This window comes from Rhamphochromis sp. 'chilingali' (assembly GCF_963969265.1).
Source record: "Rhamphochromis sp. 'chilingali' genome assembly, chromosome: 20".
NCBI lineage: Eukaryota > Metazoa > Chordata > Actinopteri > Cichliformes > Cichlidae > Rhamphochromis > Rhamphochromis sp. 'chilingali'.
Genome location: NC_137947.1, coordinates 25,073,624 through 25,096,835, shown reverse-complemented (window position 1 = coordinate 25,096,835; position 23,212 = coordinate 25,073,624). Strand labels below are relative to the sequence as shown.

At 39.5% G+C, this 23,212-nt stretch overlaps 2 protein-coding genes across 6 annotated transcripts in view; one reads left to right on the top strand and one right to left on the bottom strand.

The window, feature by feature from the left end:
- The window catches only part of kcnq5a (potassium voltage-gated channel, KQT-like subfamily, member 5a), a 127,675-nt gene that overhangs the window by 77,034 nt on the left and 27,429 nt on the right, over positions 1–23,212 (top strand). For all 5 annotated transcript variants that reach the window (XM_080868196.1, XM_080868197.1, XM_080868199.1 and 2 more), the window contains exons 2-7: positions 15,234–15,324; positions 18,698–18,824; positions 19,390–19,565; positions 20,750–20,875; positions 22,136–22,246; positions 22,404–22,499. In XM_080868196.1, the coding sequence (XP_080724322.1) occupies positions 15,234–15,324; positions 18,698–18,824; positions 19,390–19,565; positions 20,750–20,875; positions 22,136–22,246; positions 22,404–22,499 (727 nt within the window). The remainder of the gene's footprint in view (positions 1–15,233; positions 15,325–18,697; positions 18,825–19,389; positions 19,566–20,749; positions 20,876–22,135; positions 22,247–22,403; positions 22,500–23,212) is intronic.
- Positions 874–3,268, bottom strand: LOC308387865 (general transcription factor II-I repeat domain-containing protein 2B-like). Its single transcript, XM_080868201.1, has 2 exons — positions 3,167–3,268; positions 874–2,520 (listed from the first exon to the last, which is right to left on the bottom strand). Exon 2 carries the CDS (start codon positions 2,482–2,484, stop codon positions 1,117–1,119), a length of 1,368 nt encoding a protein of 455 aa, XP_080724327.1. The 5' UTR covers positions 2,485–2,520; positions 3,167–3,268; the 3' UTR covers positions 874–1,116.

The following is a 23,212-nucleotide window of genomic DNA, read 5'->3' as shown; positions in this document are numbered from 1 at the left end:
CTTGTAACATAAATTTTATTGTATTTAGAGAATACACAAAAAGTTTAACGTTGTCTACATTATGAACATACTTGCAGCCATGTGATTTCAAGTCATGCAAAATTAGTCCAGGATACAAAATCAGACGTTTTTCCAGCATCTCAATTTATGCATTTTTGTCAGGTGCAAGTTATAGACATATGTAACTAAACCACAGCACATGTAAACAGTGCTAATCAGTGCAGTGGAATTCTTATTTTTTAGAGAATCCATGGTTTACATGGTTCCTTAATCTCAGATTTATCTATCTATTTATATAAACAACATCTAACACCACTTTTTTAACTTTTCTCATTGTGGTTACGTTTATGAATTTGCCAGCAGCACAATCAGATCAACCACTACTGTACCATGGGCAGGTATTTGTTTGTTATTTAAGGTGTTGCAATCAAAATAGTGACACATAACATGAGCCTTAAGCTTGAGCAAGTTATGAAACAGCTAATAATCTGTTGGTAAAGTTTAATAAATCTTGCACTAGAAGTTAGAATAAAATAGGCCTTTATTTACCATCGTTCTATAGGTTTAATGCAGGGGTCACCAACCTTTTTGAAAGTGAGAGCTACTTCTTGGGTACCGATTAATGTGAAGGGCTACCAGTTTGACACACACTTCTCAAATAACAAATTTCCTCAGTTTAACTTAATTATGTGTTATCATTAATAATTAATGATATTCATCTATGTACGGACACTAATTATGTTAATTATTTTTCACCATAATTATAAAGAATGCAATTAGGAAACAAGGTAGGAAACATAAATATCAATATGCAACGCTTTATTTCCATATATCTCTGCAAGTATTTACATTTTGAAGTGATCACTTCTACAACATTTTCACTTACCACTAACAAATTTTAACAAATCATGCACTGTTACATACATTATTTTTGTATGTATGTAACATACAAAAAATCAACTTTCAAATTTTACAGAACTTTTCACCAAATTGGCAGCATTTTAAAGCAAATTGTCACATGTTACAAACACATTTGTTTTTCAATAATTAAATTCAACTTTGACATGACACTGTAATGTTGCCACTGAGAACATCTAATATGGCTTTCTTTGTCTGTTAGTGGGAAACCTGGCATTGCATGCTGTTCACCAGTGTGTTGTAATCTGGGGTATAACTTGACACTGCAACTCTGAGTGAGTCTTGCAGATGTGCATCGGAGAGGCGTGTTCTGTGTTTGTTCTTGATGAAGTTCATGTCAGAAAAGGCTGATTCACAAAGATAGGTTGAACCAAACAGGCTGGCAACCTTCATAGCTGCTGTGCACACACCACTGTACTTTTCTGTGTCAACAAGGCACCAAAAGTTTGGTGCACCCAGATAGGCTTTGAGGTGGACATCATTTTGCAATGTTACAATTTCGATTTCCACCTGTCCAGCATCCAAGCTGAACATTGAACTTAGTTGCTCAGCAATGCATGTTGTGTCCACATTCATGAAAGGATTGGAAACAAATGAGACACATGGCTCAAGCTGATCAAGGTCACAAAACCTGTTCTCAAACTCTTGACCAAGTCGGTTTATGACTTGAGTGTACTTTTCTGCAACTTTGTCAAAAGTCTCAGATGCAGAAGCATTGTCTTTCAGCACCATCTGCACAGAGGGAAAGTGCAGCACCTTTTTTCTCTGTAAATGCACAGAGAAAATGTTCATCTGGGCTTTAAATCCATTTAAAGCACTTATCATGTCAGCAACAGTCTTACCTTTGCCTTGCAGCTCACAGTTCAAATGGTTCAGTTTCCCAGTAATGTCTGTTAAAAACGCAAGGTCAAGTGTCCACTCAGTGTCCTCCAGCAGAGATGTGTCTTCCCCTTTGGATTGCATGAACTCCTTGATTTCACCCAAAAGTGACAAAAAACGAAGCAAAATCCGTCCCCTGCTGAGCCATCGGATTTCCGTATGTAGTAGCAGGTCACCATATTCAGCTGACAGCTCCTCCAATAGCACCTTGAATGTTCTGTGCTGTTTAGCTCTGGAGCGGATGCTGTTTATGATCTTCACGACGGGAGTCATGACGTGCTCGAAGCCGATCACCTTTGCGCATAACGCCTGCTGGTGAATGATGCAGTGGTAATGCATGAAGTTTGGGAACTCTGTGTCACCTTTACAGTGAGCGATGAATCCCGTATGTCGGCCGATCATAGCAGGAGCCCCGTCGGTAGTCACTGATACCAGCTTTTCCAACGGTACCTTTTTCTTCGCGAAAAACTCCTTCACCGCGTTATAGATGTCAACTCCCTTCGTTGTTGTCTTTAGCGGCAGTAGTGTCAGAAGTTCTTCTTTTGTGGAGAAACCATCAAATACCATCCGGATAAAGACCATCAGCTGTGCTGTACTGCTGCTGTCGACGGACTCGTCACACTGGATGCTAAACCAACTGCACTTTGCCAGATCCTGATCCAACTGATCGGCCAAGTTCCCGGACATAGCCGACACTCTTCTAACAATTGTAGTTGCCCCCAGCTGGACATCAGAGAGAGTGGAGATTACATCGTTTCCATATTTCTCATCTTTAAGCACAGTTTTTGCAATTATCATCATTGCTTCTTTGAAATACTCCCCGTCTAAAAATGCCTTCTTTTTCTTAATCATGAAATGTGTAGCTCTAAATGAGGCTTCGGTTGCTTTTTGAGAGTTTTTCACCGGTCTCGTGAAAAAAGACTGCTGTTTGCTCAAACCTGCCTTTAATTCGCGGGCCTTTTCCGCTCGCAGTGTGCTGCCCTTTGGGTAGTTAGCATGGTAGCTTGTGTGACACGTTCGGAAATGTCTCTCCACGTTGTGCCGCTTTGCCGTTGCCACAGTTGCCCCGCAAATGAGACACACGCATGAATCTTTCACAGTGGTAAAAAAGAACTCTTCCTCCCATTCACTGTGAAAATTATATGTTTTCTTCCTTTTTTCCGCCATGTTTTCCTCATCTCCTCACCTTTGCCTTTGCTGGTCTTCACGGCAACTGTTTCCGTGGAGACCAGCTAGCACTAAATATTAGATCATGATCTAATATTTAATAATAAACATTTTTTTTATATATTATCTCTAACAAATTAACGCCAATGCAATTGTGATTAAAAAAAAATAGCAAGAAAAAATAAAAATAGATGCAGCTTACTGGTAAGTTGTTATGGTGAGCTATTTTTAGAACAGGCCCGCGGGCGACTCATGTGGTCCTTGCGGGCGACCTGGTGCCCGCGGGCACCGTGTTGGTGACCCCTGGTTTAATGTATAAAACCCCGACTTTCTGAATCTGCTTTTGAGAGTGTTGAGAGAATTGATACACTACAATGCTCAGCCATGGCACTGACTACTTATCATCATCATGATATCTGTTCTAGCACGTGAAATAAAAGGTGTAGTCATATTAATGAGGATGAAAATGTAATTATCATAGGAGGTGGTTCATAAGAAACCATGCAATGGTGCAGTATCTACCCATCATTTTGCTCTGTTTTTATTTTGGTTCAAGAATTTGTGTGGTGCCTCTAAGAATTTCTAATCAAAAAAAGAGTAAAAAAACCCAGGAATTGAATTTTACTGGCATTAACTGGAGCACATCTCTAGTGAATCACAAGCAGCAGCAAAAGTAGAAAGCAAAATCTCAGAAATTTGAGATATCGCAGTAAACTGTTCAACTCATCAGTAAAATATACCGTAGAAACGACAGGAAAGATGAAGACATTTAGTAGCAAAATGTTCTTTATCTGTTATGATTCTTTTTGTTTAGCCTCCTCATAACGAACCTTACGCTTATATAAATGTGTGACAGCAGACATCTTTTTAGGTGTTTTCACAAAGGCACATCATCATTCTTGAGCTTTTACATCAACCTTCACAGACACTGAAGACAAAAAAAAGTAAACAGAAACCCATACTCAAAACGCCTAATGTTCAAAACCTGCAGCCTAGACAGCAGAACAGATGGAGCTGTGTGGTCTGATACATGTGTTTGACACACTGGATATGTGCTTGGACCGAGTGTAAAAATGATAGCAAATATGCATGCATAAGCACACTCACTCAACTCAAAAAGCTATAAGCAGTGTGTACATAAAGTACAAACTCTCACACTTGTACTGACATAAGTTGCGCTGAGTCAGCTTCTCCAGTTCGGTTTTCACTATGTCTGTGCTAAGGGAACCAGTCGGCCATCTGTTGACCTAATGAGCTGACTCCACCAAAGCAATTCAACAGCCCAGATTTACTTCTCTAATAATTCCCTTATTCACCGTTCCAAAGTTCCAGAGCAGCAGTGCTTTTGCAAACAATTTTTGGCATGTTTCATGCTTTGATTTTATTTGTTCTGTGTTCTTTTTAATTTGCTCATCATGCAAGTAAACTGTTCAATTATCAGTCAGTCATCTGAGCTGTTAATTTCTAAGCCTTTAAAACCAAACTCATCTTCTTCATAAAGAGGTTTTGTGATATACTACAAGAAATACAGTATTTTGAAGGTGAATACAGATTTAAGACGTAGTTTTCAGTTAACATATGCACTGATGAAAATGTATCTCATGCTCGAGGACCTTAGGTATTAGGCCCCTGAGTTGAACTGAGCCTTGCCAGAGGCTCAAACTTTCTCACTTAGTATCCTGACACATTATATAAATAAAATTCTCCAGTAAGTACCTTAAAAGTATAAATATTTCAGACTCTAACTTGGCTTTAACATGGCTACACTTCTGTACTTTATACACATTTGTTTACTTTACTGTTATAGCTTTGCACTGCTACAGTATTTAAAAAACAGTTTTAAATGGATTAAGACTGATGGAGAAAAATATACTATTAGATTTTCATTCAGGCAGCACGGTGGCACGGTGGTTAGGGCAGCACGGTGGCAGGGTGGTTAGCACTGTTGCCGCACAGCAAGAAGGTCCTGAGTTCAATTCCAACATCAGGCCGGGGTCTTTCTGTGTGGAGTTTGCATGTTCTCCCCGTGTTTGCGTGGGTTCCCTCCGGGTACTCCGGCTTCCTCCCACCGTCCAAAGACATGCAGCTTGTGGGGATAGGTTAATTGGAAAATCCAAATTGCCACTAGGTGTGAATGTGTGAATGAATGTGAGTGCGAATGGTTGTCTGTCCCTGTGTGTTGGCCCTGCGACAGACTGGCGACCTGTCCAGGGTGTACCCCGCCTCTCGCCCTATGACAGCTGGGATAGGCTCCAGCGCCCCCCGCGACCCTGAAAAGGAGAAGCGGTAGCGAATGGATGGATTTTCATTCAGTGCATTTTTCTTCACATTTCCACATAAGCCTGTTCTACGGACAGGGCAAGACTCAACCCACTCAAACAGGGCATTCTGCCTACTAAATCAAAGGTAAAAAAATAAATAAATAAATATGAAAAGGCAACAGAAAAATCACAAGAATGATTGCAAATGTCTGATTGGGTGAGCAGCTTACTGCCACCTCCAGAGTTTCCCACTGCAGAGAGAGATGTGGCACAGAGATGCAATAAAAACAAACATAGAAACAAAAGAAGCACATACACAAAAGCATGATCTACTTCAGTTAACTCAAGCAACTTTTTTGATCTGTGTCTAAATTTCACTGTATTTCCATTTTACCTGTTGTAGCTGTTTTTGTGCTGATTAGCACAAACTGATATGGGTAACTGTTGATTCCTGCAGTGACTTCTATTCTAAAGCCTGTGGGTACTATTTTTAATTTAGTTCAAAAGTTATGACGCAAAAATTAGAATACAATAAGAATAAATACAGTTCACAGCTGTACAGAATAGAATAAAATAATATACTATATACAGTAGAATAAAATAGAATAAAAATATACAATAAGATAAAAATAGAATACGAATGCTATATACAACTGAGTAAAAATACAACGATGCCAGAAAAGATTATTGCACTTAGTGTTATTGCACATGTGTGGATGTGTGTGTTTGTTCAGTTAAAGTCTTTGTTGTGGAGTCTGACAGCAGTGGGGAGGAAAGACCTGCGAAATCTCTCCGTCCCACACCGTGGGTGCCGCAGTCTCCCACTGAAGGAGCTGCTCAGTGCTGTCACAGTCTGCTGCATGGGGTGGGAGACGTTGTCCAACAGGGATGACAGCTTAGCCGCCGTTCTCCTGTCACTCACCACCTCCACTGGGTCCAGAGGGCATCCTAGAACAGAGCTGGCCCTTCGGATCACCCTGTTCAGTCTCTTCCTGTCCCCAGCAGAGATGCTGCCGCCCCAGCAGACCACACCATAAAAGATAGCAGAAGCCACCACAGAGTCATAGAAGGTCTTCAGGAGTGGGCCCTCCACCCCAAACGACCTGAGTCTCCGCAGCAGGTACAGCCTGCTCTGCCCTTTCCTGTAGAGGGCGTCTGAGTTATGAGTCCAGTCCAGTCTGTTGTTCAGATGAACACCAAGGTACCTGTAGCTGTCCACAGCCTCAATGTCCATACCCTGGATGTTCAGTGGTTGCAGTGGAGAATGCTTGTGCCTGCGGAAGTCTTTTGAGTCGAAGTCCAAGGGAAATCAAACACAGAAGCTGAACCCCTTCCCTTTCCCACTCTGTCAGTGTAGGGACATCACTCTTGTTTATGAGGCTGTGTGTTCAAGAGAAACAAATAGTTTAAAATAAATAAATATATATATATGATTTTCAATGCAGGATACAGTTTTGTCACATAAACTTGTCTACCGTTCTCTCCTTTTTGAACTCTCCTTTGGTCTCTGGTTCACTGTCTGCCTCTGACATCTGCTTCACAGCATTGTGAACGGGAGTTTTGGAGTGGTTTAAATGCTGAAATGGGTGCTGATAGGAATCTCGTGTATTGTGTGTGTGTGTGTCTCTGTGTGTGTGTGTGTGTGTGTATAAGCCAGTATTTTTTATGAACCCCGTTAGCTGTTGGCTTTCTTCAACAATGTGTCAGTCTGTGTCTAGTTAACGAAAACACACATACGCACGCACGCACTGAAAGCTTTCCGAGTATTCTCGCACCAGTCACCCATCTTCAGTGCATCCCACATCATGGAAAATTGGCTTCTGTCCGGCTCTTTCTTGCTCTCTGCGCCCGTCTCTGAAGTCTTTCTGTCTGTCTCTCTTTGCTGCAGTAACATGGCTTCTAGATGTGGCGATGTGGCACGTTAATCCACTGGTAAACCGGTGAAGAGGGATGCTCAGACATACCAAATTTAGATGTCGCAGATCTGAACTGTGCAGTTACCTTTAATTCCCTTTTGCACAAAAAGTTTGGATTGATGTCGTGAATTTGTTGAGACATCTCTAAATCTGTTTCTAAACTTGTGCGCTAAGTCAAATCAATACAGAAAGCAAAAACTAAATAACACCTCTACCCGCACGGCTTTGCCAATTCTCTTTCCATAAACAATCATTTTATGCTAATAATAGCTTCCTTCTGTTGTATGACATTGGTGCAGCTCTCTATGTCTAAAGAAATAATATGAATATGATATGATTATTATATAAAAGTCTTATATTAGAAGTATTTCTGTCAAATAAAAAATGAGGTGATAAAAAAAAACTGCATATGTGTATAGATGGATGTGTGTGTGTGTAATATAAAATCTCCTCAGTCAAAGCATCTGCTGTGCCCACTGTGGGAGGTTTATCAAATTTTCTCTGTGAACTGGCACATGCTGAGCAGTTTATCTCCATTGCCTCGTAGGTCTTTATGTCACTGACGTTACTGGCATTAAATGACGCACGCAGATGCAGCTGGAGTGTGTCGTCCCCACAGACTGTATATAAAGATGGACGATGCATCACGATGCAGCCTCCCACTGTACAGAAGTAAAGCCAAAATATCCCGGAAATTAGCAGGGCATTCTTGGACTAGTGGTGTTATTTGCAACCGGAGTCCGTGCTCTTTAGTTCTGTATATAGAGTCTATCATTGTTTGGAGGCTGTTCAGTTCAGCAACATTTAAAGAAGACAAAACAGATCACTGAGAAGTCTTCTAGGGTTTATTTCCTACATATTATTTGAGTCATATTAGAACATGTGACCCTTAAATCTATCAGCTCAGGATTAAAAGTTACATACTTTGTAGATCGATTGAATTGAATATTACACTTCAAGCTTGGTTCATGCCCTTGTATTAGGCCTTTCTTATACTTCCTGACATGAGATGGTATCTTCCATCCACCTATATATTTGACTTCTGAGATTTAAAGATCGACTATTACATCTTCTTGCGTTTTTCTTTTAGTGGAGAAAGGCTCGATGGAGAAAGCCTTGCAACTCTTTCACAGGCTTGTAGAGCCGTGCAGCGCCATGTCCTTGGCCCGGCTGTGTTTGGTCAGGTAGTTGCTTAGAAATAAAACCGTATGTTTTATCACTGCCATCATCAGGTAAGATACTGCACTCGACTGGATAAACACAGGGATTAACTAATAGACTGCTGGCAAAGAATCACCCTGGCTCCGTCTTTCTTTCTGACTATGCCTCCTTCTTTCCCTCATCTTGCTTTTTCATCTCTTTCTGTCATCTCTTTTGGCTCTTTATCTACCGGTGTGTGTGTGTGTGTGTGTGTGTGTGTGTGTGTGTGTGTGTGTGTGTGTGTGTGTGTGTGTGTGTGTGTACAGTAGTGCAGTTCCTCAGATGTTCATCAGCAGTAAATAAGTCTGTGTCATATGCACCAAGGGGGGCAAACTATCAAACCTGCAGTCCTCTACTGAGAGTGTCAAGCACCAACTTAACCACATGTTGGTCTGACAATGTGATGCAGAAGTTGGCCAGCATGCAGTGGAGCAACCTAATAAACAAAGTTAGCTGACATTTAACAAACTGGGACATCCACCACAAATGTTCTGAAGAGGAACACTGTGAAATTGAATGGACTCTAAACATTTGGTGCTAATGTCAGTAAACAGCAACGTTTTTAGCAACAACAACTATATGAACCATATATGAGACGACACACAAATCGCCTGTTAGGTTAATATTGATATTAATTAATATTGCTTTTGTGCCTGAGTTGGATATTGAGCTATGAGGTGATGGAAAACTTGTACTTATGCAAATATGTATCATCACGTCTAATTCTTTAGTTTAAACTGAGCCAGTAACATTAAAGTCTTCATACTAAACACAGAGGCATACTGTTCAATCTTTACAAGAAATGCCATACGATGGAGCATTTTGCAAATGCTAAAAATATGTCTTTCCAAACACTTACATGAAGATGACTTCAAGCAAGGACAAGTTTCAGCATTGCTAGTCAACTGCCAACATCTATTAAATTCTCAAAGTCAGGATCACAAGTTTTTTAATTTAATTATATAATTTGAGACAAGTAGCTGCTTTAAAACCACTGGATCTGTTTTTCACAATGTGTTGTTAAACATTTGGAGATAAAGTATTTGAATTTCAGGAGCAGGCCCACACCTCCAAACACGCTCCTTCCAGTTCTCATCTATATATGTTCCCCCAATTCTACAAGCTGTTCGTTCTCGTTTACGTGCCCCACCCTCCCTGCCCTTTTTAATTCTTTAACTTCTTCACTTCTATTTAATACATGAGGATCGGCCCGGGAGCCACTGCCAGTCAGCTTCAAGGCCTTCCCCAAACATCAGCTCAATTCATGTCCAAGCCTTTATCTTTATCTTAACCTTTATCTACCAATTGCTGTCAAACATAAAATAAGGACGTGGGCCCAGCAAGTGAAACATCTGTTTTATAAGTTATTCGCAATAGTATCAGCATTTTCTCAATAGCCTTAACGAAAACTAAAAATATATTTAATAGAGAGCCTTGCTTGAGATACTTGTACTGAATACATACTTGTTGCTGCACACTCAGCTTTCTCAGAATGAGCTACACAGATCTCAGCACTTCTACTTTATTTGTGCAGCTATTTTTAAAAAGTGGCAAATTCACCAAGGAACTGTTATCAACTATATCTCTCATCAGTTCTTCCTTGTTCGTCATGTCTGCCTGCATCCACTGAATAATTTCATCATCAACCGATGTCCGACAAGAGATGCAACAGATGGAAAACACACACTGTTCCTGGATGTTGATACTATGCTGATTTCAGATGAGTGATGTAAAATTATGCCACTTTTAAACACAGAAAGCCGAGAGTTCATTAGACTTTTTTCATTATTCATAATCACACGGTTGACTCAGAAACCCGCAGTCATGCCTTCTTCTCATCAGCATGTCTAAACAATAATCATCTGATGACTGAAATCACAGATCCAGTACCTGTCCACCAAATGGTAAAGAGCTGTCTGATGTGATGGGTGATCTTTGCATCTCCTCTCCTCAAAAATGAAAACTGCTGCCATTGTAAATATAGCGTGGAGCGTTCATCGAGAATGCCTCTGCTTGTGTTGTTATAAACATCAAAGAATAATAACGTGTGTTTCCAAAGTTATTCATATAGTCCCCGATTGTAAATTGCAGGAGCTATTCACTCTGATTTTGCCAAAGGCTGTAATCAAGGTCTCTCATTGCTCTATTTTCACACAGTACACTAAACCGTTCACTCATTTTATTTATTCACTAAAAGCCTGGTACTGAAATGTTATTAGAAAGAAAATATACTTGAAACATGAGGATGAAAAATAAAAACATCTTGAAAATATGCAATTGTCTAATACAAAATAGCCTTAGAAATTACATTTGGACACTGAAATTTAGCCAGGCTTCACTTTATTAAGTCAAGAAATTTTGGAGAAAAATTCTTTAACCAATTTCAAATCACATCACAGTATAATTTGTACATGTCATTGCTTCTAAAATTACATGCTCTTACAAAGAGTACCAATGCAAACACGCAATTAATGTGCTAGTGATGCATTTTTATGTTTCTAAAACGTAGTGTGTGGAATAAGGCCTACATATACACCACTGCATGCAGACTCTAGGTATCTCTGAAAAACTTTTGTAAGTCAATTTTCAGAGTGGCGTGTTTAGTGAAGCTATCTGTGTTTCCAAAAGGTGTCAGATTGGCTGAAAGGTCAGCTAGATCGCAAGACAAAGAAGAGCACTACTGCTTACCTCTGAAGTTACAAGCCAACTTCTGCGATATTACCTTCTAAAATGTTGAAACCAGTGCACATGATTCAGAAACTCTTTTGTCTTCATATTCATAATTTCCTGCTGAAATTCAGGACTCACCAGCCTAAATAAATAAATAATTTAAAGAAACAAGCATTCATAGCATTCTAGCAATGAAAAAACATGTTGTGCTGCAACATTAGAGGGAGAATTCTTTAAATAGCCACACTTGAAGGATGTGTTACAAGCTAGGATATATTTTGCTCCATAAAGTAAACATAAATGAGACAGGAGAGGAGTGGTAGAAGTACATATACATAAATGCATCCATCCAATCATTTAAGGGAAGTTGATCTGGTCTCTTCCATAAACAAGAGATCTGGAACATCCCACACTGCTTTTACAGAAAGTGTTTTTGTAGTCTTCAGGAGTACTTCTCCAGGCGTCTTGACGGACAGTCCAAATCTCTTCTTTGAATCTTTGCTGCATCTTGTGCTGTCATCATGATCCCTCACTGCTCTTGGCAGTTCATGACTGATAGTGCTCCACTGTGTGTTCTTCCATCATTATGCTGTTACTGCACTGCCATTATGTTTGGGATCATTGATGATGCTGTTGCCAAGCAGATATTTTCTAAATAGTATTACATGGTGGATCAAAATGTGACGATCCTTTACTGCATTCATAAAAACATAATTTTGTTTACACTGTTGTAGCCAGCTCTACTGATCTCCTCCAGGCATATTTATTTGAACCAAAAGTTCACATTTGGGTTCATCATTCTATAAGACATGTAGTTACTCATTTTCAGTCAAGTTTTAATGTAATTGTGGCGTCTTGACAGCCACTGTTATGACCCCTGGTTGGACGGAGGGAGTAACGGGACAGCCACAATAATTTTGAGTCCTTGTGAAAGTGAAGAAAATTATTCAAGATTGTACAAAATGTGGAAAGAGACCATTAGGTTGTGTCTAACAGAAAAGAACCTACATGTGAAAATTACCTAGTCCTCTGTCTCCCACCACAAACCTTTTAAAAACAAAAGAATTGCTCAAGAGCAGCACCCCAGGTGTGCCAAATAGTCATCAGCAAGGAGAGAGTGAGAGTCTAACCACAGGTAGGTTTCCTTTATGGGAGAGTCCTCAGTCCTGATTGGTCCTGATACAATGACATAACCTGCCATCTAGTTTCTTAAATGGAATTGGACTGAGTTAGGAATGATCATGATCCTAACAGGAAAAGCACATTTTTTCAAAGATAAGCTGACTGATTGAAGCCAGTCAGCACATCATTTTTAGTGGTCAAATTAGTGGGTTGGCAAACAAAACCAAACACATTGCCTGGGAGTGTGTTGTCACTGCAGTGAACGAGGTGGAGCAGAGAGATAGAAATGATCCACCGCAAGCTTGGACACTTCCCAAACTGCTAACGCCTAACAAAAATCATTAGGAAAGTCATGTTAAAACCTGACCTGTTTCAGACCAGGTCTAAAGGATTACCTATGCCTGGTTTTTTACTTTTCTGCCAGAGATCAGTAATATCTTCCCCACTCGCTGTCTGAGGAGGGTGCACAGTATCCTGCGGGACCAACATCACCCTGCGCGCCACCTTTTCCATCTGCTGCCCTCAGGGAGAAGGTACAGGTCTATACAGGCCAGAACATCCAGACTGGCCAACACAGGTATCCACAGGCTGTGAGGCTCCTGAACTCTCTGCCCCCCTCTCACGGACAATAACCATATCCAACTTCTTAATAGCAATGAACTGGTCTGCATTGGTGCATCATATCTTTATTCTCTTCCCCCTCCTGCCCCCCCCCCCCCTCTTTCTTAAATAGATAACTATCATATCTGATATCATATCTCACAGTACAATAATATTGAATGGGTTGCATTGTTGTATTTTGTCATGTTTCTCAGGTCTTTGTCTGAATTTCTACGAACATTATTGCTAAGGATTGTCTTATTGCATTGGAGTCACACTGGGTTAAATATGTACACTTGGGTTTTAAGGGGTATTTATTATTTTCTTCTTTTTTTGGGGTTGTATGGAAGCCCCAAACGCAATTTCATTGTTCTTGACAATGACAATAAATAAATAAATACTAAATACTAAATACTTCTTAACAAGTTATCCTGACGATCTCTGGTTACACACACAGACACACCAACAACACACAAACTTCTCTATCACAACTGGATGCTGTTTTTAAATGTGCTCTTCATGCTGTCTGTCTGCATGACAGTAAAGAGCTATTAGACAAGGAGCCAGTATCAGATACAGATGTGTGCTGGAAGTTCGAACCATCAGTCCTCTGCTGCTGTGAAGCATGCAGCCAGGTACACACATGAGCATTCACCTCACTTTTCATATTCCTTGTGGATCCCATGCAAAATAAATCCTGACATCAATTATACAAGGAAGCCAGAAGAGAGAAAATAAAATGCGTCCAGAGAAACAGAAGGCTGAAGGAAGGAGAGATTACAGTTGGAGGATGGGATGTGAGGAGGGAAACAGTGTGGGAGGGACCAGTAAACAATTTGGTATATTAAAGAGACAAGTAAGAGCGAGGGTCCCGAAAATGAGAAAGGGAATAAGACTGGAAAAGAAACCTTTAAAAAAATCTGTGGGAATGAGACCATAAACACATAAATATCAGAAAGACAGATGGCGTCTTGGAAAAAAACAAAAACAGTTCAGAGTTACTCTGAAGAACAGTAGGCTGGGACTGCTAGTCGGTGCATATGTTGCCTGGAAGCTGCCTTGTGAATTTTAATTTGTATTTGCTCATTAACCAAGTTGCCATATGACTTACTGTACAAGAGACTGAGTGGTTTCCTTGCAGGCACCAGTGATGTAGTTTGAGTCTATATTGTCATTTGAAACAACGCATTAGAAATTGGAGCTTTTACTCTGAGTACGTTAGAGTTATTCCAGATCCATACCCCACAGTTCCACTCTGATTATGACTCAAGCTTTACAGTAACGATCAGAAATCAAATTACAAGGATGTGCAGAAAGTTGGTGTGGCAGGGGAGGATGCTAGGGATAGAGTGAGATGGACGCAGATGATACGCCGTGGCGACCCCTAAAGGGAGCATCCAAAAGAAGAAGAAGAAGAAGAAAAAGAAGAAATTACAAAATACTTTTATTCACGACTGGATTCAGTTTTGGATTGACATACAGATTGTGGGATATCAGCTCTGACATACAGATTTTCCAGTGACCCCCCTTTATATTGATATTTTAGCTTTTTATTTGTTTCTGTGTGGGTTTTTTCCTGTGAAATATAAATACTAAGCTCAGTGTCTATATAATCTCTATGAACCAGCGAGCTCTAGATGCTCAGTTTCACACAATTTTTGTATTCTTGGCTCTGCATGATACAAGTGAGAGTAGATATATCTAAGATAGATCACTAACTAAGATAACTAAGATCAATAACTAAGATAAGATCACAACGGAATAGAATTAGAACAGAATAGAATTCAACTTTATTGTCATTGCACACGTCACAAGTACAAGGCAACGAAATGCAGTTTACATCCATCCAGAAAGGGCTTTGAAATGAACTGAAGGGCCATTGTAGACCAGATAAGGATCATTGAAGAAGGAAGAAACAGCTCATTTCAAACAGGAAATCACGCCAACCTGCTCTAGTAGAGTAATAAATATATTAAGCTGGAAATTAATATAATGGCTCCCCTTTAAAGGATAACCCTAGGATAACCCTAACCCCCCTAACAAATTTCCCACGTGTGGGACTAATAAAGGTTATCTTATCTTAACTAGTCAACAACAGAATGTATTTACAATCTTTTGAGGCCTTATTGTTACTGTGATAACCATTTATTTGCCTTCCCTCCATTCACTAAATTACAGTGCTGTAATAAAATAAAAGATGCTGAAGCTGTAAACATTGTTTCGTCAGAAACTAATAAGGCTCTTAACAGTTTAAATCCAGATTGTAGCCTGGTGGGGGGGAAAATAATCACTTCTAGAGAATCCCTGAGCTAACGAGTCTAAACCTTTACGAAGATCTAAATCACCTTTATTACACACATATATGTTTTGTATTAATATGTGTGTGTGTGTGTGTGTGTGTGTGTGTGTGTGTGTGTGTGTGTGTGTGTGTGTGTGTGTGTGTGTGTGTGTGTGTGCGTGTGTGTGTGCGTGTGTGTGTGTGTTTGTTTTGTCTTCAAAGGTTTATCCTGGTATTCGGATGTCTAGTTCTCTCTGTGTTTTCCACCATCCCTGCTCACCAGGAGTTCTCATCGCACTGCCTGCTCATCCTGGTAGGACACACAAGAAAACAACCACACACAAATGCACCTGCACTGACACATACATGCACAGACACACACACTCATACAAATAGTTGGACTCAATAGGTGGGTTTACATTATATGATTTTATGATAAAGTCATGCAGTAAAATAACTCTGTGTGTGTGTGTGTGTGTGTGTGTGTGTGTGTGTGTGTGTGTGTGTGTGTGTGTGTGTGTGTGTGTGTGTGTGTGTGTGTGTCTAAATCAGTTTGTTAAATCAGCCAGTTTTAACAGTGTGTACCTTGGACATGCTTGAGCAGAAAACAAATCTGTCAGCTAAGATAGTGATGAAAAAATAAAAGATATTGCAAAAATAACACAAAACAGTTTTACTTTTTGCACAGCAGAGATATTCATGAAGTGCTCATGGTGAAGCTCACTGTGGATGACTGACAGATCACACAGTGTACCATTATACACAGTATAACCAATATTATATAACTACTTTTTGTTAGTGGAGCTGTAGTGGCATACAGTATTTTTTCTTCTTATTATTTGGATTTGGTCCGATTTTTTAAAGGAACAGTTATTTCCAGTTATGAGACTTGCACGAGAAAAGTGAAAGGAAAGCAGATAGCTAAGGTTAGCATACATTTGAAAAGCAGACTTTCTAAATCCTTGTAAAGCTCACTGATTAACATGGGGTATCCTGTTGGCTTACTCTGTTATACTGAGTAATTACTTTATAACACTTTTATGTAAGCACAGTGACCTTCTGGAGTTTTGTCACTTTTTTAACCTTTATTGGTTCATCTCTTTAGATTTTAGCTAAAAGCTGACTATGACTTTATGTTTCATATGTCAAAGTTCTTAACAGCAAGATACTCTACAGGGTGGGCCATTTATATGGATACACCGTAATAACATGGGAATGGTTGGTGACATTAAAGTCCTGTTTGTGGCACATTAGTATATGTGAAAGGGGAAACTCCTCAAGATGGGTGGTGACCATGGTGGCCATTTAGAAGTCGGCCATCTTGGATACAACTTTTGTTTTTTCAATAGGAAGAGGGCCATGTGACACATCAAACTTATTGGTAATGTCACAAGAAAACCAATGGTGTGCTTGGTTTCAACGTAACTTTATTCTTTCATGAGTTATTTACAAGTTTCTGACCACTTATAAAATGTGGCCCACGACGACCAATCCACGTGCCAGCTTCAGTGCATAAAGAGGGAAACACATCATCATGTAGCAATTTCAAATATCCAGTGGCCTTGAGGTTTCCATTGATGAAGAATGGGCCCACTATCGTTGTACCTCATATACCACACCAAACCATCACTTTTGTTGGTCCAACAGTCTTGGAGGGATCCATCCAATGTGGGTTAGTGTCAGACCAATAGCGGTGGTTTTGTTTGTTAACTTCACCATTCACATAAAAGTTTGCCTCATAACTGAACAAAATCTTCTGCGTGAACTGAGGGTCCTGTTCCTATTTTTGTTTTGCCCATTCTGCAAATTCTGTGCGCCGATCTGGGTCATCCTCGTTGAGATGCTGCAGTAGCTGGAGTTTGTAAGGGTGCCATTTGTGAGTAGCTAATATCCGCTAAAGGGATGTTCGACTAATGCCACTCTCCAGTGACATGCGGCGAGTGCTACGCTGTGGGCTCTTGCTGAAGGAAGCTAGGACAGCCACTGATGTTTCTTCATTAGTGACAGTTTTTCTTGCGTCCAGTTTCACGAAACTTAGCAAGCAGTTTGCTGACTGTAGCATGGGAGATGGGTGGTCTCGTAGGGTGTCTTGCGTTGAAATCTGCTGCAATGACCCGGTTACTACGTTCACCAGATATCAACACAATTTCGATCCATTCCTCACGTGTTAACCTCTTCGACATGTCAATGGCTGTGAACAAAGAGAAACTTGTAAATAACTCATGAAAGAATAAAGTTACATTGAATCCAAGAACACCATTGTTTTTCTTGTGACATTACCAATAAGTTTGATGAGTCACATGGCCCTCTTCTTATTGAATTGAAGTTGTATGCAAGATGGCCGACTTCTAAATGGCCACCATGGTCACCACCCATCTTGAGGAGTTTGCCCCCTCACATATACTAATGTGCCAAAAACAGGACTTTAATATCACCAACCAATCCCATGTTATTACGGTGTATCCATATAAATGGCCCACCCTGTATGTTGAAAAAAGTGTTTGGCCACACCTCTTAATCTTTGAATTCAATTGTTTACAGTCCCAAAGGTGATTAGAATCACACACCTAGCAATGCAGTCTGCCTTTACAAAAATTTGTGAAAGAATGGATCTTTTAAAAGAGCTCAGTATTGGAGCATGGTACTGTAATAAGATATTAATAATCAGATCAATAATAATCAGTTTGTGAAGGTTCCTCCCTCCTAGATATTCCACGATCAAATGAAATGGTATAATTGCAAAGTTAAAGCCTTGATGGAACCAGGGCAACTCGGCCATGAAGTTACAGAGCAGGGTCGCCAAGTCCCAATGCTCTGAAGACTCATTAACTGGAAATTTCAAAACCTCTGGCATTTACAGCAACACAAAAAATGCACTAGGAGCATCATATCATGGGTTTCCATGGCTGAGCATCTCCTGTAGCATTAATGTGGACATGGACCAGTACATTGGCCACATTCTCCAAAGTAAAGTTTATATTTTCAAAGAATTGTTATAATTGTGGCTAATTATCAGCATGAAAACAAGTATTTTGAAAACAAATATTTTGGCAGGCTTTAGTCCAGCTGTTAGTCGCTTATCTGGAAAAAACAAAAAACAAAAAACGAAGCACTGTAGACTTTAAACAGGCTTTCCCTGTTATGATGAGTCAAAGTATCTGCAGTAAAGTTGTCTTTCTTATTACAGACATCTTTACTACCAAAGCAAGAAAAGCACAAGTTTAGCCATTAACCGTGTTAATGGCCTTGTAACACTGAATTATCACTGTAAGTCTGAATAGTGAATCAGTCTGCATTATGGGGAAAAAAACAAACAAACAAGGGCCTGGCTCACCTTAATGGTAAACAGTCATTAACAATGTTGTTAACTGCACCTTTTCTTTTCCTGTCAGGAACATCAACTTGTTTCATGTAGTGACTTTAAATTACCCTCATTAAAATGCATAAATATACAGTGATTATAGTGTAAGTGATGATTTTTTTTTTTTTACAGATTTACCTTTTTGACTTTTTGAAAAAAGCTATTGAAAGAATAACTTTTTAAGTCTATCTTTATGATGCTACGAGGTTCAAGCGTGAACTATTGTGTGTGCGTCCTGCGAGAGTTTGTGATGATTGTGGTGTTTGACTATTTTTATGATGCTACAAGGTTCAAGTGTGTGAATTATTGTGTATGCATCCTGCAGGAGTTTGTGATGATTGTAGTGTTTGGCCTGGAGTACATCATCCGAATATGGAGTGCTGGCTGTTGTTGCCGCTATCGAGGCTGGCAGGGACGTCTCCGCTTTGCCAGAAAACCGTTTTGTGTCATAGGTAGGTCTGTGTGAAGATGTTGCTATGTAACTGTACAATTTATGGATGCAGCCATTCACAACTCCAAACAGTTTAATTGTGTTTGTATAGCGTTCTTTTAATATCTTCCCTGTGATGTTACATATAGTTTCTTATATAAACAGGTTCATAAGTAGGAAGTTATACTTTTGTTGCAACAATGTTGATAAAACTTGTCTTCCCTTAGTTACTACAGGTACAGTTACCACTGTCACAGCTATGGGTAGAACATAAAAACACACATTTTTAAAAGACTGCAGTTCTCAGTTCTTACTTTGGTGTTCAAGCAAGGAAGACGTCAATATTCTCGGGAAATTCAGTGAGACAAAATACGTATGATATCTTAAAGCTGTAGATATAATGACAAACAAAGACTTATGTAAACATGTAAATAAAAGGAAAACAACAGCTTCTAGCGAATAAGTAGCTGTTTTAAAGGTGACGGATGGCAGGTTGGATGGATTTAGAAAGTAGGTGAGTCAACCACAGTTCCTGTTACTAATATTGTGAAACCCATGACCTTTAATTTCCCTCTTTTACTCCCCAGACATCATCGTACTTATCGCCTCAGTTGCTGTGGTTTCAGCTGGTAGCCAGGGTAACATCTTTGCCACATCTGCGCTGCGTAGCCTTCGCTTCCTTCAGATCCTGCGCATGGTGCGCATGGACCGTAGGGGAGGGACCTGGAAACTGCTTGGATCTGTAGTTTACGCACATAGTAAGGTAGGGCTTTTTTTTAACAGTCATTTCAGGAGTCTATCTACAACTAAACATATAGAGAGGTGTTTGGATCTGTGTGTGTTTGTCTAGATCACTAGGTGGCCTGATTTTGTAGGTTTGCTAATGGTGTGTGTTGCTACATTTGCTAACAACCCACCTCTTTTATTGTGTATTACAAATCACTGTTGTATGTTAATTAAACGAATATAGTATACAAAATGTAATTAATCATCTAAATTATTTCAAATACAGAAATAAACCTATGACTGTTTCTGCGGCTGAAGTGGAGCTGGCTTTAAACTACTTTGTATCAGACTTACTGGAATGACTGTTTACACAAACCTTAACTTAAAAGCTTGAAAGCATTAAGTAACTTTAGCTGTCAAAGAAGTCTAAAATGTGACTGGACATTTTACTTGCTCGTTCTACTGCTGAGCTGCTCTTTGGACTGGCCCCAGTACCTACTCCAATAAAGCTGCAGTCTCACCTGCTTAAAAGGGCAGCAGAGCAGTTCGTCAGGGCCACTTTTGATTTAATGTGAGCAGCCTGTCGTCATTTCCGTAAACCTTGTTAAAAAAAAAAAAAAAAAAAAAAAAATCATTTCAAAGCCAACATCCTTCTGTAAGACTTGAAACTTGCAGTGAGATTTTACATCAGCAAACTGAGCTAATTGGAAACTGTCACATTTATTTAAAATAGCATCAATGCAATGTTGTTGAGTTGTTATATGGCACCTGACAATCTGTTAGTGCTAGTTTTTAATCACCATTTTCACAGGTACTTTATAAAGTATGCTATTACTGTTCTGATTGATATATTATATGCAGATGTAATTTCTTTTATTTGCCAGTTGCATGTACTCCTGATATTGTGACCATCCGTCTTGTTTATGCATTTATGTTCATATTTATTTTGTACTGTATTCACTGTTGGTGCAGTGAACTTTAAATTGACCAAATTTTCATTGAAAAATATTGTTTTTTTTTCTCCATACCACAAACCAAGTTGAAAAGTGGGGAAAAGATAATAATGTTACTTATTGACTTATGTGGAGTGGTGAAAATCTCAATAGGGAGCGATTATATTCAAAAGAAAAAATCAATCAATATCTTTCACCATGTTTGCAGCACAAGGTTAGAAATCATCTTTATGAAAATATAAAGATCTTTTATCTGTATTTCTTGCAGGAGCTGGTGACTGCCTGGTATATAGGGTTTCTGGTGTTGATCTTCTCCTCCTTCTTGGTCTATCTGGTGGAGAAAGAATTCAACAAGGAGTTTGCCACCTACGCTGATGCTCTGTGGTGGGGCACGGTGAGCACATGGAGATGCACACTAACCTGGCACACGGCATGCTGTAAAACACAGCCGGTTAAAATTATTTTAGTCCTGTTTGTGACATCCTGAAGTCTCAGCTAAAATAACCATAACTTAATTGAATGACAGCTGAATCATTTGTATTAACTCTTAAAATGAACTCTTAACTCTTAAAATATTCCAAACCCATCATAATTTTTTCACATGCAAAAAATAAAGAAAACTTTTGTCGCTCTGATCTTGCAGCAGTGACATATTTCTTTTCATAGTTTGTCTGTGACCTTAATGACACCTGCAATACAAAAACAAGGAAGAATGGTCTTTAAATTCACACTTGGCTGGCTATACCGCATTGTTTCCTCCTTTGAAAATATGGACACAGACAACACACAAACAAGAAACGGCCCAATCAATAAAGTCAATTTTCTCCTGCGGCCAGGTGCGACTGGCCTATTCGGCTTGTGGGAATGACACATGCTGCGACCTTGGAGAAGATTCTGTCTGGTAGACACTAAAAACTGTAGTATTATACTTGCTAAAAGCTCAAGTTTAGATACATTTAATTTTAAGGTGAAAAAACAGAGATCCAGAAGCCAGTTTCACAGATTTAGAACCTGCATTTCACACAGCTTTCGAAATGCTGAGGATATTTTCCTTCACACTGATTAATCTTTTATTCCCTGGTTGGAAAAATATGAACATTTGGGAGATGCACAGCGTGCCATTCAGCAGATGTTGGTGTTCTTTAATTCTGTTTAATAAGTGCATTTGAGAAATTTGTTTGAAAGTAATTAACTCTTGTCTTTACCGGTTATTGAAGATTATAAAAATTATTAATATCACTTATATTTGGAAATTCATTTGAAATGAAGTTTAACAAATAATACTATAGCCATGTAGATAGGAATGTGGTACCTTGAAGGCAAGATGTTTTTGTTAAATGTAATAAAATAATGTGAACTGCTTCTGTGCACTTTTCAGTCTTTGTAAGAATATCAGTTAAATTTGAGGAAGTAAAACCAAAAAGCAGACAGTACATAAACGTGCACATCTCAGTCTCTACTTGTACTTGTACGCTTTTACAATACTGTGAATGTGATGCATGCTTTGATGTTCATATCTGTTGTGTATATGAGAGCGTTGAGTCTCTTTTATTTCAGCGTGCAAAAATATAATTTCCTTCATCCTGTGAGTTAAATTGTATAAATAAAATGATGTTGGCTATGATTATTTGAGTAGTGTCCTCTGAACTTTCAGATCACCCTTACAACTATTGGCTACGGTGACAAGACCCCACAGACGTGGACGGGGCGGTTATTATCAGCGTGTTTTGCTCTGCTGGGGATCTCCTTCTTTGCCCTGCCAGCTGTGAGTAAAACATCGTGGCGCAATGACTGATTACACTTTCTGTATTTCTTCAAAATAATCTGTACATATTACACAAATAAGAGCAGGTGCTTTTTTTCTCTATGGTGAATTTTCTTCAAGTTTAAACTCAGTGTGTGTCTTTGTTTTCTCCACATAGGGCATCCTAGGTTCAGGCTTTGCCCTGAAGGTGCAGGAGCAGCATCGACAAAAGCACTTTGAAAAAAGGAGGAACCCAGCTGCCAGCCTCATCCAGGTAGATACTCAGACATGCAGAGAACAAACACACCTCACCTCGACTGATGTTTTTTTTCAGTAGAAGCAGCTGAGTACCAGTGTGAATAGAAAAAAAAATTCCCTTTATGTGAAAATGTTCATGGATTTGTGCGTAGTTCACGTCCGTTTTGCCTGTTTTTAAATAAAAGCATGAGTGTGTCCACTCTTTACCCTTTGTTGAAGTGCAGGTGTGCATCACTTCTATTACTGTAGGGGTGTTTCATTAAGAGCGTACTTAATGTGAGTGTGTGTGTGTATGTGTGTATTATGCTCTTCTCGGCCTTGTCAAGGTGTAGTTGGTGATGACTAACAGTGTGTGAGGCACACTGCCGACTCTCAGGTCCAACTGCAACACACACTGCTGGGATTTATGAGCCGTTTCCATGGCGATCATTCCCTGGGCGGACGCTCCTTCAAACTATCACTTATTGTAATAGACAAGACCAGCTGCATTGCTTGCTAATGAACAATAAATATCTGCTGTGGAGTGTGTTCCCTGAAGTGCGCAGCTAAATGTGTGTGTGTCTCTTTTTTGCATGTATTTGTGAGACTGCATGTGTTTGTTTTTGTGTAGGCGTTTGTCTGTTCTGTCTACCTTCTCCTATCTTACGAACTACCTTGCACTACTTTCTGAAATTTTCCGGTCAGTAATAGAATCCAAACTCGAACGTCTGAGTCTCACGCTGCTGTTTC

Excerpts from the sequence above, each read along its gene's own strand:
- LOC308387865 (XM_080868201.1), bottom strand. The coding sequence starts at position 2,484 with ATGTCCGGGAACTTGGCCGATCAGTTGGATCAGGATCTGGCAAAGTGC.